This window comes from Phocoena sinus, chromosome 1, assembly GCF_008692025.1.
Source record: "Phocoena sinus isolate mPhoSin1 chromosome 1, mPhoSin1.pri, whole genome shotgun sequence".
Taxonomy (NCBI): domain Eukaryota; kingdom Metazoa; phylum Chordata; class Mammalia; order Artiodactyla; family Phocoenidae; genus Phocoena; species Phocoena sinus.
Genome location: NC_045763.1, coordinates 150,612,648 through 150,630,065, shown reverse-complemented (window position 1 = coordinate 150,630,065; position 17,418 = coordinate 150,612,648). Strand labels below are relative to the sequence as shown.

At 39.0% G+C, this 17,418-nt stretch overlaps 1 protein-coding gene across 2 annotated transcripts in view; it reads left to right on the top strand.

Annotated features, from left to right (window-relative positions):
• C4BPA (complement component 4 binding protein alpha) overlaps nucleotides 1-16,431 on the top strand; it is a 41,652-nt gene extending 25,221 nt beyond the window's left edge. For both annotated transcript variants that reach the window (XM_032644053.1, XM_032644043.1), the window contains exons 7-12: nucleotides 5,835-6,017; nucleotides 7,655-7,855; nucleotides 8,952-9,140; nucleotides 14,175-14,348; nucleotides 15,319-15,494; nucleotides 16,042-16,431. In XM_032644053.1, the coding sequence (XP_032499944.1) occupies nucleotides 5,835-6,017; nucleotides 7,655-7,855; nucleotides 8,952-9,140; nucleotides 14,175-14,348; nucleotides 15,319-15,494; nucleotides 16,042-16,281 (1,163 nt within the window). In that variant the 3' untranslated portion in view covers nucleotides 16,282-16,431. The remainder of the gene's footprint in view (nucleotides 1-5,834; nucleotides 6,018-7,654; nucleotides 7,856-8,951; nucleotides 9,141-14,174; nucleotides 14,349-15,318; nucleotides 15,495-16,041) is intronic.
• Nucleotides 16,432-17,418: the final 987 nt, after the last annotated feature.

Below are 17,418 nucleotides of genomic sequence, written 5' to 3'. Positions count from 1 at the left end.
TTGCTTTTGTTGCCCATGCCTGAGGAAACAGATCCAACTAAAAAAATACTGATAATACTAATGTTAAAGAGGTCACTGACTATGTTTTCTTCTAGGAGTTTTATAGTTTCAGGTCTTACATTTAAATATTTAATCGATTTTGAAGTTATTTTTGTATATGGTGTAAGAAAGTGGTCTAGTTTCATTCTTTTGCATGTAGCTGTCCAGTTTTCCCAACACTATTTACTGAAGAGTCTGTCTTTTCCCCACTGTATGCTCTTGCCTCCTTTATCCTAGAAAAATTGACTATATAAGCGTTTATTTCTGGGCTCTCTGTTTTGTTCCATTGATCTGTGTGTCTGTTTTTGTTCCAGGACCACACTGTTTTGATTACTAAAGTTTTACAGTATAGTTTCAAATCAGTGAGCATGATAACTCTTGCTTTGTTCTTCTTTATCAAGATTGCTTTGGCTATTTGAGGTCTTTTGTAGTTCCATACAGATTTTAGGATTATTTGTTCTAGTTCTGTGATAAATGCCATGGGTATTTTGATAGGGATTGATAAATCTGTAGATTGCTTTGGGTAGTATGGACATTTTAACAATATTAATTCTTCCAATCTATGAACACATGATATGTTTTCATTTTCTGGTGTCATCTTCAATATATTTTATCAATGTTTTGTAGTTTTCAGTGTACAGGACTTTCACTTCCTTGGTTTAATTTATTCCTAGATATTTTATTCATTTTGATGCAGTTGTAAATGGGATTGTTTTCTTATTTCTCTTTCTGATAGTCTGCTATTAGTGTATAGAAATTAAACAAATTTCTGTATATTGAATTTGTATCCTGCAACTTTAATGAATGCATCTCTTAATTCTAATAGTTTTTTTTTGTGGAGTCCTTAGGTTTTCTATATATAGTATCATGGCACTGGCAAATAGTGACAGTTACTCCTTCCCTTCCAATTTGGATTCCTTTTATTTCTTTTCTTGTCTGATTGCTGTGGCTAAGACTTCCAATACTATGGTTAATAAAAGTAGTGAGAGGGGGCATCCTTGTCTTATTCTTGATCTTTGAGAAAAAGCTTTCATCTTTTAATGACTGATTTTGATATTAGCTTTGGGTTTGTCATAAATGGCCTGTGATATCAGTTGTATCTTCTCTTTTACTTTTGAGTTTGTTTGAGCCATCTCTCTTCTTTTTCATTGCTTTTTCCTATATTTTTTAGTCATTATTTTATTTACTCTCACTGTGTTTTTTATTATTTCATTTCTCCTACTAATTTTAGGGTTTTTTTTTTTCTAATTCTTTTGGGTCTTTTAGGTGTAAAGTTTGATTGTTTATTTCAGATTATTCTTGTTTCTTGATGTAGGCCTATATTGCTATGAACTTCCCTCTTCTAACTGCTTTTGCTGCAACCCATAGATTTTGGAAAATTGTGTTTCCATTTTTATTTCTCTCAATGTATTTTTTGATTTTCTTTTTGATTTCTTCATTGACCGATTGGTTGTTTAGTATCAGGTTGTTTAGCCTCCACATGTTTATATTTTTCCATTTTTCTTTTTATAATTGATTTCCAATTTCATATCATTGTGTTTGGAAAAGAGAACTCAATCTTCTTAAATTTATAGAAACTTGTATTGTGGCCTAATATGGGATCTATTCTGGAGAATGTTCTATATGCACTTGAGAATGTGTATTCTGCAGTTTTTAGATAGAATGTTTTGTATATATCTATTAAAACTATCTGATCTAATATGTCATTTAAGGTCAATATTTCCTTATTAATGTTCTGTCTTGATGATCTATCCATTGATGCAAGGCCATACTACCCTTTGCCAGATGTTACTTGCCCATTTATATAGGCATTTGAGAGAGACAATTGGACTTGTTCCTTTAGAAAGCCCTAACATTATTTGATTCCATGCATATATGCAGCATATATTCTATGCATATATGCACACTATTATTGCATTACTATCAGTTTCTCCCTTTGTGTTTGTGAACATTTGTTTAATATATTGTATTTAGGTGTTTCTATGTTGGGTGCATTGATATCTATAAATGTTATATCCTCTTCTTAGATTGACCCTTTATTATTAAGTAATGTCCTTCTTTGTCTTTTGTTATAGTATTTTTTTTAAAGTCTCTTTGGTCTGTTATGAGTATTGCTATCCCAGCTTTCCTGTTGTTTTCATTTGCATGGAGTATCTTTTTCCATCCCTTCACCTTCAGTCTGTGTATGTTTAGCTCTAGAATGAGTCTCTTTTAGGCAGTATATAAAAGGGCCTTTAAAATTTTTTTTATCCTTTCAGCCACCTATGTCTTTTAATTGGTCCATTTAGTCCATTTACATTTAAAGTGATTATTGGTATGAATGTACTTGCTGCTATTTTGTTAATTGTTTTCTGTTTTGTTTTGGTTTTTTATGGTAGTTCTTTTTTGTTCCTTTCTTCTTCTCTTAGTCTTTTCCCTTGGTTTGATGATTTTCTCTAGTGTTATGTGTTTGGGTTCCTTTCTCTTTAATTTTTGCATAACTATTGTAGGTTTCTGGTTTGTTGTTACCATGATGTTTATATATATATCTTTTTATTTTAAATTGATAGTCACTTAAGTTCAAATGAATTCTAAGAGCACTATATTGTTTCTGCCCCCCCATTCTACATTTTTCACATTAGAGTTTACAACTTTTTATTTTGTTTATCCCTTAAACTACTTATTATAGTTATAGTTGATTTTGCTACTTTTGTCTTTTACCTTTTATACTACTATTTTAAGTGGCAGATCCACTGCCTTTACTATATATTTGCCTTTACCAGTGAGATTTTTTTCTTTCATATATTTTCTTTTCTTTTTTTTTTTTGGTGGTACACGGGCCTCTCACTGTTGTGGCCTCTTCCATTGCAGAGCACAGGCTCCAGATGCACAGGCTCAGCGGCCATGGCTCACGGGCCCAGCTGCTCCACAGCATGTGGGATCTTCCTGGATTGGGGCATGAACCTGTGTCCCCTGCATCAGCAGGCGGACTCTCAACCACTGCACCACCAGGGAAGCCCCATATATTTTCTTATTTCTAGTTGTGGCCTTTTCTTTTCTGCTTACAAAAGACCCTTTAACATTTTTTGTAAGGCTAGTTTAGTGGTGATGAACTCCTTTCATTTTTGCTTGTCTGTAAAACTCTTTATCTCTCCTTCAATTGTGAACGATTCCCTTGCTGGGTAAAGTATTCTTGGTTGTAAGTTTTTTCCTTTCAGCACTTTAATTACATCTTGCCACTCCCTTCTGGCCTGCAGAATTTCTGCTGAAAAATTATCTGGTAGACTTATGAGGGGTTCTCTTGTACATGACAAGTTGTTTTTCTTTTGCTGTCTTTAAAATTCTCAAACTTTAACTTTTGTCTTTTGTGTGTGTGTGTGTGGTATGCGGGCCTCCCACTGCTGTGGCCTCTCCCGTTGCGGAGCACAGGCTCCGGACACTCAGGCCCAGTGACCATGGCTCACAGACCTAGCCACTCTGCAGCACGTGGGGTCTTCCTGGACCGGGGCATGAACCCGTGTCCCCCACATCGGCAGGTGGACTCTCAACCACTGCACCACCAGGGAAGCCCACTTTTGTCATTTAAATTATGATAATGTCTTGGTGTGGATCTCTTTTCATTTATCTTGCTTGGGGTTCTCTGTACTTCCTGGACCTGGATATCTGTTTCCTTCCCCAGGTTAGAGAAATTTTTAGCCACTATTTCTTCAAACAAATTTTCTTCCCCTTTATCTTCTCTATTCTCCATTAATGAAAATGTTAGTTTCCTTGATGTTGCGCTAGATGCATCTTAAACTAGCCTCATTAATTTTTTTTTCTTTTTGCTGTTCTGATTGGGTGATTTCTACTATTCTTTCAGATCACTTATCCATTCTTCTGTACCACCTAACCTGCTATTGATTCCTTCTAGTGTATTTTATTTTATTTATTGTATTCTTCAGCTCTAACTGGCTCTTTTTTATATTTTCTAACTCTGTGTTAAAGTTCTTTCTGTGTTCCTTCACTCTTCTCCTGAGTTCAGTGAGCATCTTTATAATCATTTTTTACTCTTTATCAGGTAAATTACTTATCTCTATTTCATTAGGGTTTTTAAAAATAGGGTTTTATTTTATTCTTTCACTGGAAACATATTCCTCTGTCTCTTCATTTTATTTGACTTTCCATGTTTGTGTCTATGAATTAGGCAAAACAGAATGAGCATGGGCTGGGGGATCCTGGCACTCACTGCATTGGGTCTGCCTTTATGGTACAGTTGGAGCTGGAATGGGTGCATGTGGGAGGGGGTCCCAGGGTGCTCTGCCCAAGAACCACCCTGGGGGGATGGCTGGAGCTGGAATGGGTATGGGCTTGGGGTAAGGGTGTCCCAGCGACAAAGTAAAAGTTGATTCTCATACATATTGAGTTTGCTGCCTGTCCAGGAAACTCTCTAGGGAAGCTATAGTTTAGGTGTTAGTTTAGCAACCATCTCAGTAATCCAGATTGCTTCAATCTTATGATATCAAAATGTGCTTTCACAATCCCTTTAGTAGAGGAAGAGAGAAAATCAAATTGTCCCCTGGCTTTAAGAGCTTTTTTCCTGGAAATGACCACATATCACTTTGCATTTCAGCCTTTTGTCCAAAACTAGTAATGTGTAGACGCTACTCATCCTAAGGGAACTGAGGAATATCACCTTTTGTCTGTGCAGGAAGCAGAACTGGAAATACTGTTTAGCACTTTTCATGTCAACCACATATACCTACAGAGCAAGTAAAACCTATTAAACACCGGAAGTTCAACAGGACAAAGCAAACAGTAATTGAGCAAGAAGAAATATTGTGGCATTGCTAGTTTGCTAATCTAAGGCATCTTCCTTTGCTACTAAGCACCCACACAATATCACTTACTATTCTGACTCAGCACAGGACACAATCAAATTGGGGATAAACGAGCATGATACTGCAAACCATTTAAAATGCCTGAAGAACTCTCGTGAGTTCAGGATGAAGGTGAAAGGCAGGCACTGAAAGCCTTTAACCAAAATGTGCTGAATGTTAGAAAGGTAACTCTGGCTGCAGAATGGACAACAATTTGAAGTGGGACAAAACTTAAACCATAGGTACCTGTTGCAACTATCTTGCTAAGTAGTGAAGCTCCTTCAACTGTTGCCATGGCAGTGGGCCTGGAGAGAAATTGAGGAATCCTGGAGGAATTAAAGTGGCAGGACTGACAGGACTTGATGACTGACTGCTGTGGGGTAGGAGGCAGGGGCAATTTGTTCTTTGCTTATGATGGTACAGCTCTCTGATGCCCTGGCTACCTCTGCATCATGACTATCACATCATTACCACTGACCACTGACCCACCATCAAAATCATCCAGGAGAGCAGGTCATTATAGGAAGAGGTTTTGAGGACCTCAAGATATATATTTTTCCTGGATTATATATGGCTAGTTTTTCTTGGGAAAGTGAAGAAGTTAGAGTTATCCACAATCATCTCACAATAGAACCTACATGATGGGATCTCATTTTACTGAGGCTTTTAAAAGTTGAAAAAAGGGCTTCCCTGGTGGCGCAGTGGTTGAGAGTACGCCTGCCGGTGCCGGGGACACGGGTTCGTGCCCCAGTCTGGGAAGATCCCACATGCCGCGGAGCGGCTGGGCCCGTGAGCCCTGGCCGCTGAGCCTGCGCAACCGGAGCCTGTGCTCCGCAACGGGAGAGGTCACAACAGTGAGAAGCCCGCGTACCGCAAAAAAAACCCCACAAAAAAGTTGAAAGAAAAACCATATATATCAATATATATATAACCCATTTGTCTTTTCTTTTGAGTTTTTAGAAATCACTTGTCCTCAGCCAGTGGTTAATGATGGAAAAATAATCTCTGGATTTGGACCCATCTATACTTATAAACAGACTATTGTATTTGACTGCAATAAAGGTTATCGTCTCAAGGGCAACAAGTTAATCCATTGTGGAGCTGATAACAGCTGGCATCCTCCTCCTCCCATTTGTGAACTCAGTAAGTATGGGCCATGAAAGAGTTTCAATGTCTGGCATCTAAAGATATCCAGAAATATTGATGGGGACATACTTATATGCCTAAGCCCATTTGAATCACAGTAAAAATTTAAATTTAGATCAATCCGTCAGTTTTTTTCTTGTTGGAAAAAAGAATGATTACACTACACTGTGCAAGGTCATATAACATCACAAAAGGCTGCCACACGCAGTTGTGCACACTGCAACCCTAAAGAGAGATGTAGCCTTGTAGACGTTGTGGATTAGTATGTTTATTTCAATAATTTTCTTGCAGTTGATAGAAAATTGCTTTGTTCTAGCAAAAATCATTATATTATGGTGATTGTTTTAAAAGATATATAGTAAAGTGTCCTGAGGGAAAAATGCCTTTTTCTAACTTGCACAAAATTATTGTATGGACTAATTATGATTCTGATACTCTGAAATTATAAACTCATGTGGATCACTAAAAATTATCTTTTTTTAAATTAATTTTTATTGGAGTACAGTTGCTTTACAGTATTGTGTTAGTTTCTACTGTACAGAAAAATGAATCAGCCATACATGTATATAATCCTCTCCCTTTTGGACTTCCCTTCCATTCAGGTCACCACAGTGCATTAAGTAGAGTTCCCTGTTAAAAATTATCTTAATGGTAACAATGATAACTTGGTGCTAGTCTAAGTACATAACAAGAATTAATTCAATGAATTCTGTCCAGAATTGTGGGCACTGTTATTACCCTCATTTTAAGGATGAGAAATCCATTCACAGAGGTTATTTGACATGTCCAGAATAGGCAAATCCATTGAGAGAGAAAGAATTTTAGTGGTTTCCAGGGCCTGGGAGGAGGCAAGACTAGGAGGTGACTCCTAACTAGTACAGAGTTTCTTTTTGGGTTGACAAAAATATCCTAAAATTGGATAGGGGTGATGGTTTCACAACTCTGTGGATATAGTAAAAACCATTGGATAGTGTATTTTAAATGGGTGAATTTTATGTTATGTGACTTGTGTCTTAATAAAACTTAAAAAAGACCCTTACCCTTGAAGATAAAAATAAAATAAACATCCAACTTGACAGATGTTTCTATTACATTTCCATACTGTGAACCAGTAGCAGCAGCAAAGAGTGAAGAGGACAAGATACAAGGTTTAGGCTCAGAAGTCACTTTGTGCATGATTTGTTCTTGCCAAACCTTTAAATGATAAAGTTTCTGGTGTCATCTGGATAAGAGGAATGACTCTTGTTTATTTTCTCCTATCAGTCAGGAAACAAAAGAGTTAGATTTATTTGTCTGCAACATTTCTCCAGTCATATCCACCTAGCAAGCCCAATGCTTCAATTCAGATACCAAACTTTCTGAAGTAAAATGAAGAGGAAGAAGAATTCATATTTTGAATAGTTGGCACGACACACAGAAACCACTTGTTAGTGCCCTTAGTAAGGACCTCTCTGGTGCCTTGCACATTTGGGTACATGTCCATGTGTGTTTTCTGGTGTGACTGATTCATCAGCTATGGCAGGCTGGTTCCTGGCTGAATGAGCACATGACACCCTTTGATAGGACAGGCTCATTGATCACTGTTGCATCCCTAGTAACAGTGTCCTTTTCCCTTGTTCTTCGTTTATGGGCAGATGGCTGTGCTGGCTTACCACATATCCCCCATGCCATGTGGGGAAAATATGGCTACCAGAAGCCAACAGAAGAGGAAGTGTATGATATTGGGACTGAACTGAGGTACTTCTGCACTTCTGGCTATAAACCCAAGGCAGATGGGCCCACGACTGTGACTTGTCAGAGAAATTTGGAGTGGACCCCATACATACAATGTGAGGGTGAGTTTCTTTTTTAAAAATTTTTTCGTATTTAAATATCCAGTATGTGCTAGGATTTTCCATCTTAAATGAATATAATTTTTTCCCTCAAAATAAATTTAGAATTATACTAATTGAACACAATAGTGAACAATTATTGCCAGAAGGGACCATAAATGTTTTGGAGCTTGAGGAGCTGAGAAATTATAATCTTATCCTGGTTCAGAATCAAATGAGACAAAACACAGAAGTCAAATGTTATGAAGATTAAGTATGAGCTTCATTACTGGTAAAGGTACAATGGAGAATACAGCTCCACCACCGCCCAAGTCGGACCTCTGTCACAGCCCTTTCCTCCCCAATGTAGACTTTGGGGTGCTCGACAGAAGGAAAGTCTGTGAAACAGTCATGAACTCAAGCAGCTGCAAGGTGACTTGTGTCTCATGTCTCTTGAGCCATGAGACTGTGGGCTGAAAGACCTGCCTCTAGAAGACAGACTCTGACCCCTGACCCAGTGCTTTTGCCTCAGTAGGATAGAAAGGAGACTCTGTCTAGTCTCACTTGGGAGTAAGTGAGGGGCTGAAAGATATATGGATGCAATTCTATGGGCCTCAATGGAATTGACAACATGCATTCTTCTACACATCTATCAGACTCTTGCCATTTTAGAGCTAAAGACACTGAGGCCCAGAATACAGGGAACTTTATTCTGTAGATTGGAATTTGAAAAATATGTGAAATGCACAAATAATGAAAAATGGTAACCCACTTATTGAAAGATTAGTCATTTCGCATTAGGACTTAAAGTTCAATTGCAGTCGTTCAGACTCATTTTGGGGAAATAGAATGAAATATTTTAACAATATCACTGAATTAAAATATATTTAGTAAAAGTTATTGCCACCACTTAACAAAGTATTGGAAACAACTGAATTGGAAACAAATGAGTTGGAGTGCTTTAGCAAATCAGGGCCAGGGAGAGCAGACTCAAATTGCCTCTGCTTTCCCAATCTCTCTTCAGTGGTGAGATCTTCTAAAGGTAGAAATTAGACTTTTAGCCATAGGATCCTCCTCATGGTGACTTTACTAACCATTAGCCTTCTTTTATATTTTTTAGAGGTTTGTTGCCCAGTACTAGAACTGAACAACGGTAGAATCACTTTACTGGGAAAAAGCAACACTGACAATAACTGTACCTATTTCTATGGAGATCAGATTTCATATACATGTCCTAAGAAACGTACATATTATGCTAGATGCACAGAAGATGGCACATGGAGTCCCAAAACACCAGAATGTTACCCAGGTAAGAGCTTATGGAAGCATGTCATTTTAGAAGTTTTTTACATCAAGATGATGGAGATTGTTATTTTTTAATTAAAGTGTAGTTGATGTACAATGTTATGTAAGTTTCAGGCATACAGCAAAGTGATTCATGATGTTGGATGGTTACGTTCCACTTATAAAAATTGGCTATATTCCCTGTGTTGTACTATAGATCCTCATAGCTTATTTATTTTATACATAGTAGTTTGTACCTTTTAGTCCCCTACCCCTATCTTACCCCTCCTAGCTTCCTTCCCCCCACTAGTTTGTTCTCTATATTTGTGAATCTGTTTGTTTTGTTATATTCATTCATTTTATTTTTTAGATTCCACATATAAGTGATAACATAGAGTATTTGTCTTTCTCTGTTTGATTTATTTCACTAAGCATACTACTCTCCAGGTCCATCCAGGTTGTTGCAAATGGCAAAACCTCATTCTTTTTTATGCCTGAGTAATATTCATATATATATATATATATATATATATATATATATATATATATAAAACATAGATATAGATACACATCTTTTTCCATTCATCTGTTGATTGACACTTAGGTTGCTTTCATATCTTGGTTACTGTAAATAATGTTGGTATGAACATTCAAAATGATGGAGATTATTAAGGGAAGGTTTCAAATTAGGTAAAAGAGACATGGGCTGGTTGGCCCTGAGGACATGGTAAGCCCTCACCTGGAGCCCCTCAGAAACTGGTCTCTAGGGGAATCAGCCCAGGCTGCTTTTTTGTGTCAAGCATAAGGGTTCCAAGATGGTTGAGTCTGTGAGGGTCAAATACAACAGTCCCCAAGGCAAGGTCATATTCAAGTGTGGAGCAGAAAGTTTTCATTCTTTCAGTCTCTCTGCAAAATGAAAAAACCTCAGTAAATTTGCCTCTAGCCTTGGGAACAGAGTTACAGTTCGGATGTGAAACCACTGCTACAGCCCAACTTAGAGAAGACTGTTGCCAAACAAGTTGGAATGGTTCCAATAGCCTACCTTGCAAAATGCCTCAGATTTGCAGAATTTCCTTTGTAAAAACAAGGGAGGTGTCGGAGCTTTCCTTTTAGATCAACAGCTTCAAATTCTTAGCATGGAAAATTCAGAGAAGACAGAAGTGGTTCTCCTTGCTTGTGGTTTCTTAATCCTATAATCTACACGCACCTCGGGTTGTTTGAGCTGGCCAAGGACTGCATGAATGGAAGAGGAAAATTAGAATTGTCAAAGGCATAATTTCTCCTATTGGTGATACATGTAAGAAGAAAAGACTCGTCTCTACCCATCACTGAGTTATGCCAGAACTTGCCACTAAGAACTCAAAATGGGTGAAAGGTGATACATGGAAAAGTCTTCAGAAGTATTGGATAGACTGCTAAAGTGCTAAGACACCATCAAGAGACCCTGGCGGCTAGTAGCTGTGATCAACAGCAGGAATCACCTATGCTGGAAAGGCCTGGATGGAAGAGGAAGTGGACTGAACAAAGACAAGATTTTAGTAAAAAAAAAAAAAATCTGCTAAGTGAATGAAAGGATAGAAAATCAGATCTTAGAGATGAATGTCATTCTTCCCATAGTTTTTTGGAGGTTAAGAGTTGGAGTAGTACTAAAGAACAATCTAGAAGCAGATGAAATTATCAAATTTAAGTTTGATTTCTTCTCTTGGAAATCTACTCTTAGTTCATCTGAAGTGTGTGTGAACTGCAGAAAGGCTCCAATGCTAGAGTCTCTTATTCTGCATTTTTACCTAGAAGTTCCTATACCCTGATGAGCTGTGAGTATATTGATCTCAGAACCCACTGTTTGAAGCATGTGGGCACCCTCCCAGGAAACCTAGTATTATTGTGCTGTTTATGGATCAACAACTTGAACATAGAACAAACTGCTTGGCTTTTGTCCCAGTATCAAGGATGCTGCTAATACCACAGCATAATAGGGTTTTGGATATCCTTAAGGACAGACTCCCTCTTTGGATAATGGAAATTAGAACAATGAACTTCACAGGGTGATAAATATTAGTAACTGTTGTGACTTCCATTGAGAAAGAGGAAGTATGACATTGTTTATTCCCTACCATGCCTTTTTCATAATTTGCTTTTATAATGTAAATTTAGAATTTAGGAAATGTGTAAAGCTGGTGTTTTGTTTGATGCTGATGTTTTTTATGTGTGGTACTTTTTAACCCTTAACATTGTTTGTATAATTTGAATGCAACAAATGAACTTGCAGTGAAAGTCCTTTACTACAGCCTCATTCAGTTGGAAAAATGAAATCAAAACAAACAAAAGAAACCCCCACATTAGGTAAAAAAGTTCGTATACCCTGAATGATTTTAAGAGTGGATAAGTTTGTTAAAAAATACTGCCCCCTCAGTCCAACTTTCTCTTTTCCCCCACTGTTTGTTCCCATTCTTTTGAACTTCCTGGATTCCTTCTTTTTTCTGAATCAATGAAAAGAGCCCACATCTAAAAGATAAGCTAGACAGTTCAATTATTACCTTTTATTTCTTGGTATTTATTCTTTTTTCTTCTCTTCCTTCTAGTCTGTATGGCTTCACCTACAGTATAAAACCTTCCCACATCTAGTGAACCTGCCTTTCTGAGCTTACTTCTTTTCTTCCTTCTCTACCTTCCATATTCTGGAGCATCATCATGCCATCTACTTCTTGCTTATTCAGTAGAATTAACATGATGCCATTGATGTTCTGTATCAATATGATATTCTGTGGATGTCCACATGGTCATGATATCTCCAGACTCTATTTTGACAGGGACTGGTGAGTTATAGCCAAGGTCTTAAAATGCAGATATTTGATCTTGAACCTTCCGTGTGTATGCAAACTGTTTTTGACCCTCTTTTCTGATAGGGATGGAAAAGAAGGGCTCTGCTGAATCAGTGGCCTCACTTACTCGAAGACATATTAATCTGCTCTAGCAAAGATACCACATCTGCTACAGTGGCTGCAATAGGGGCTAAAATGCTGTTGGGTTTTCAGCAGTCTACTGGAATTCTCCAGAATCCTAATTTTTGTAGTAGACACACTGGTGAAGTACAAGGGGATATGATGACCCCTCCTGCGTCTTTAGTTCTTTAAGAGTGGCACAAATTTCTCCTTCTCCCCTACCCTTCAGTACATGATATTTTAAAAAAACTTACCTTCTTTGCCTCCAGGGGGAGGGTATAGGTAGTATCAATGTCTTGTACTTGGCTTTCTTGGATAAGACAGCTCTAACCCCATAGGCCAAGGACCAATGTGGAGGTTGTACCAATGACACATTTTGTCTATCCTGTTTATACTTTCAAAGATAATGGGGCTTCCCCGGTGGCGCAGTGGTTGAGAGTCCGCCTGCCGATGCAGGGGACACGGGTTCATGCCTTGGTCTGGGAGGATCCCACATGCCACGGAGCGGCTGGGCCCGTGAGCCATGGCCACTGAGCCTGCACGTCCGGAGCCTGTGCTCTGCAATGGGAGAGGCCACAACAGTGAGAGGCCTGCGTACCACAAAAAAAAAAAAAAAAAAAAAGATAATGGAAAAGGCCACCAAATGGCTTAATAGGGGGGCCATGATGGTTCCAGGTATCCATGTCAACTCAAGCTCTATGTTCAATAATCCTTGGATTCCTGTGCACCTCTCACCTGTGCACAGTTACCTATGTAAATAGACATAGTTTCTCTTAGAAGACTGGGGCACTCATTACTGTGTATACTTCCCAAGGTGTTGTAGTATCTTTACTTCTGGAAACTGTCTTTTTTCTTTAGTCGATGATCTCCAGACCTGACAGCTGGCACAGGTCCAGAAACTGAACAAAGGATTATAACTTTTTATTGGACCAAATGCCAACAGCCTCCTGATCACCCATCCTTAATTTCTTTCGATGGTACAAATTGAGTAGTGTCTGGTTGGCTGCTCATCTATTTTCACCTTTATGAATGCCATGTTCTATTAACCGTATTCCTAACTCTCAGGCACCTCTGGTTGTCTCTCTAACTTGCCAGTCATTATGATGATTACATTTACTTAGCTTCTGAAGCATATAAGCGCCTCTCAGACTGCGATTGCTAAGAGTGAAATTTGTTCTTTAATGTTCTTCGCATCATCGGCTCTGGCCTTTGATATGGGTGCTCTTCTTGTTAGGATATTCCTTCTGACCTTGGTACCTGTATCCTCCAGGCTTTCCCAGGGAACATAATCATTTGGTGGGATTTCCAGCATGTGTGTGGTACCTCCACTCCAGCATGCTCTCTTCTCTGAGTCACTTAATCTCTCTTTCTACCACGTGCCATGGCGACTCCAGCATTTGAATCTCATGGTCAGCATCATGGTTTCTATGCCTCAAGGAGGCATCTGAGGATAGTACTTGTAGATACTATAGCCTGTCAGTATAATATTGTACCTGACTTTCCTGGTGCCCTGTTCTATTTAAATTTCTCATGCACTGTTTGTGGAACCTGACAGTGTTCCCTTTCAGAGAGGTACTCAGCACCATGCCACATCTATTATTCCAACCTGCAAGCCACCTTTTTTATTCTTTCTATGAGCTCTTTTCTAAAATATTTTAGAAGACAGTAAGTATATTCTTGGGGGGTTGGATGGACAGGTTTGATTGGGAGCAATGAGTCAGAGATTGTGGATTTATTTCACATCTTTACAGTCTCTCCCAGATGTACATCTCTGCATTTAGCCTGAAATCAGAGGAGCGTACCACTAGTACAATGAGACTTTGGACTGAATTCAGCCTTCATGCCAAAATGCCTCCTAAATAGTGTCAAGTTTAGTGAATTGTCAATAAAATGAAACAGATCTTAAGTGCTTGTCATTCCATTGGAGCCTTTCTAAGGTTCCTCAGCCTCATGCCTACAGAAGGGCAGCATAGGTCCTGGGTTTGGCTAAGTGAGCAGATGGGCAGAGAAGATAGAAAGACAGAAGGAAGCCTCCTACAAACCACACAGATTCTGGGAAGTGTTGATATAAGCATTCGACACTCTGACCCTCTTTGATTTTTATGTCTCACTTCAAGATTGCAATTCTCCTCCTGTCATTGCCCATGGACATTCTACACTTAATGGGCCATCACTTATATTTGGAAAGGCTGAGGCTACATACGAATGTGATGAAGGGTACAACTTGGTTGGAAAGAAAAAACTCTCTTGCACTTCTTCAGGCTGGTCACCTGCAGCCCCTCAATGTAAAGGTAACTCCAGCTCTCTCTTCAGCTTTGTGTGTGTGGGAACTATCCTGAAAGGCTTGAGAGCACAGTTTCTTCTCTGCCAGAGGCAGCAAAAAAATATTTGATTTGATTTGATTTATTTAAAATACTTACTATATTCTGACAGTACCCAAAGCAAAAAGTACAGAGGGTACAACAGAAACATTAATCTCCCCTACTTCTTTCTCCCAGGTGCAAAATTCAGCCTCTGTGAGGCAGCCCCTATTCTTTGTTTCTTGTATACTTCCAGAAATATTCTACAGTTGGTACATCTTATCTGAGTGTAGTTGTGGCCCATAGCAAAATTGTCATGGAAAGTTGGTCTAGCATGAATGTCGACTCCCATGGGATAATTGCAAGCATCGTGGTGAGGTCACAGGTATTTCCATCAGAGCCAGTGCAGGGCACCACCAGCCCAGGACGTAGGTATGTTGTGAGTGGGGGACTCCTAGTGTGCCAGCTGTGTGGGGACAAGAGGGGACAAGATCGGGTCTTGTCATCAACAACCACAGGGATTATTTGCCACCATTGTTTCCATTGCACACGGGAGGATAATAGGCGAGAGGGAAAATCTTGTATTCAGCATCTTATAGGGATCAAGATACGAGAGGTAGTTGATTTGATAGATGAGGATTTAGGGTCACATGCCCTTTTTATATTCTGTCATGCTATTTAAAATTGTTATGTCCTTGGGCAAGTTACTTAACTTTTCTGTATCTCACTTTCTCCTAGATAAAATAGTGAGACTTAAATAAGATAATCACATAAAGTACTAGCCCAAAGTCTAATACATAGCCAATGCTCAATAAATATGTTAATGAAAATTATTTTTGTTCTCAAGATGAAAGAAAAGGTAAAACAATTAGCAGCACTTCAATATAGTTCATGCTTAGTACCGTAGACTCATATCTTTTTCTTAGATCTACAGATTGCTTAAAATTATGTTCCATTTCAGCTTTGTGTCCGAAACCAGAGATAGAACATGGAAGGTTATCTGTGGATAAGGATAGATATGTTGAACCTGAAACTGTCACTGTCCAGTGTGACTCTCATTATGGTTTGGTTGGTTCCCAAAGTATCACTTGTTCAGAAAACAGAACGTGGTACCCGGAGGTGCCCAAGTGTGAGTGGGTAAGTGGCACAATTCAAGGAAGTTTACAATCTATCAAACCCTAAAATGGGTGTCTCCCTCAAAGGACTGTCCTGCCAGTAAAGGTGACATCTGACTTGTCAAGATTCATTCATGCAAAGGAACTCTCAATTTTGCCTTGAAGCCCTCTGGTCAGAAAGGAGTGGCAAGTTTTCCTGTTCTCACTTGAGAACAGGGAAAACTGAGCCCCTTTGGAGTGGAGGGTCTCAGATACCTGGGAGTACTGACTCCTTAACTTTACTTTTCTAGGGGATATGGTGTACTGTTGTCCCATTTCTGAATGGTCAGCAGAAATAGTCTCTGTTCCCACAGAGGCTTTCTGGGAGGCTGTCTCAGAGCAGAGTTATATTCCTCTGAGGAAGAAGATGGTGGGGGTCCAAGGTGTTTTCTTGTTTTCCTGCTCATCCACCACTTCTGGGTGGGTCTTGGTCCTGAATCTGTAGTCCTGCCTTTGTCAGCATGAACTATGCCCCCTAACAATTGGAAGAGAAGCCTTTTAAGTACACTCATCACATATTTCTCCTTTAGGAGTACCCTGAAGGCTGTGAGCAAGTGGTCAAAGGCAAGAAACTCATGCAGTGTCTCCCAAATCCAGAGGAAGTGAGATTGGCCCTGGAGGTGTATAAGATGTACCTGGAGATTCAAACACTGGAGCTTCAGAAAGATGAGGCAGAGCAAGACACTCAGAGGGTTCACCGTAATGTTTCCCATGAAGGGGAGGAAAATGTGCCTTGCTGCCTTAAATCCAATATGGATCACTTCAGTTAATCACCATTACCATCTCTTTTACACCATCAATTGTGGTAATAATTATCTAGAAAGGGTAATTGGTTAATATTTAGTGCTTTGAGACTGTAGAATTATTGATCATTTTCTGATTCATATTTTTGCTTTTCTGGACACAGAGTACATATTTTATCAATTAAACAATTTACATATCCAATAGTATTTTGTCTTCGTGGTCATTAGGACTCTGTGAAATGAGGTCTATGAAAAAACCCAAACATAAAGTTGATATATTTATTTTACTGTAGGGACCTTGGTCATATGAACATGGGTTCACACCAATACATTTCCATGGATTGCCTTTACTCCACAGTTCACATGTACAAGTCACTCAGGTGGCCAGTATTTAGATTAAACATCAACACACCCCAAAAGCCTTGCCCGTTGTCCCCCATTTGAAGCAGTCACGCCCTTTTCTAAACCCCCATGCACTTGACCTCTGCCTCACTAATGCTCCCCTTTGGCTTTTGGCTTGTGAGAAGGAGATTCATGTCTGTGTCTGATCTCCTGATTCCATCCTCAGGAACAGACTCTGAAAGCCTGATGAGTGGAAGCCCACCGGGCAGCCACCTTTGTGCTCCCAAGTCCTTGTTCTGATACGGTCCTCATTTTCCTTAATAGAAATTAAAATGGCTCAAGCAACTACCCCCCACATGAGGAGAAACCCCATATTAATCACATTTATGTCTCGGGGTGTTTGGCGACTTCCTCCAACACTTGCATCCTCTAAAATCTCTCTCTCATTCATATCTCAGTTCCTTTGGTTGTTCTATCTCCTTTATACACAGAACTCTATGGGGGAACAGTGACCTCTTTAGTTTAGTTCCCCCAAACATACTCCAATGAGACAAGGGTGTGTAGCAGGCTTTCACTAAACCTTAGATAGGTTTGAATTGCTATAGTAACCTACTTAATATAGAAGGTATCTGTCCACGGTCTTTTTTTTTTTATTCACTATTTTTTAATTTCAATACTGTATTTCACTCTATGTATAATATGCTCATTCATCTTCATATAGAAATACTGCTAAGTGAGTTACCATAACCATGGTCTTAAAAGCCATTTGTCTGGTCCTTTTACTCAGAATTTCTTTTGGTTGATGTTTATTTTGGGTTTCTC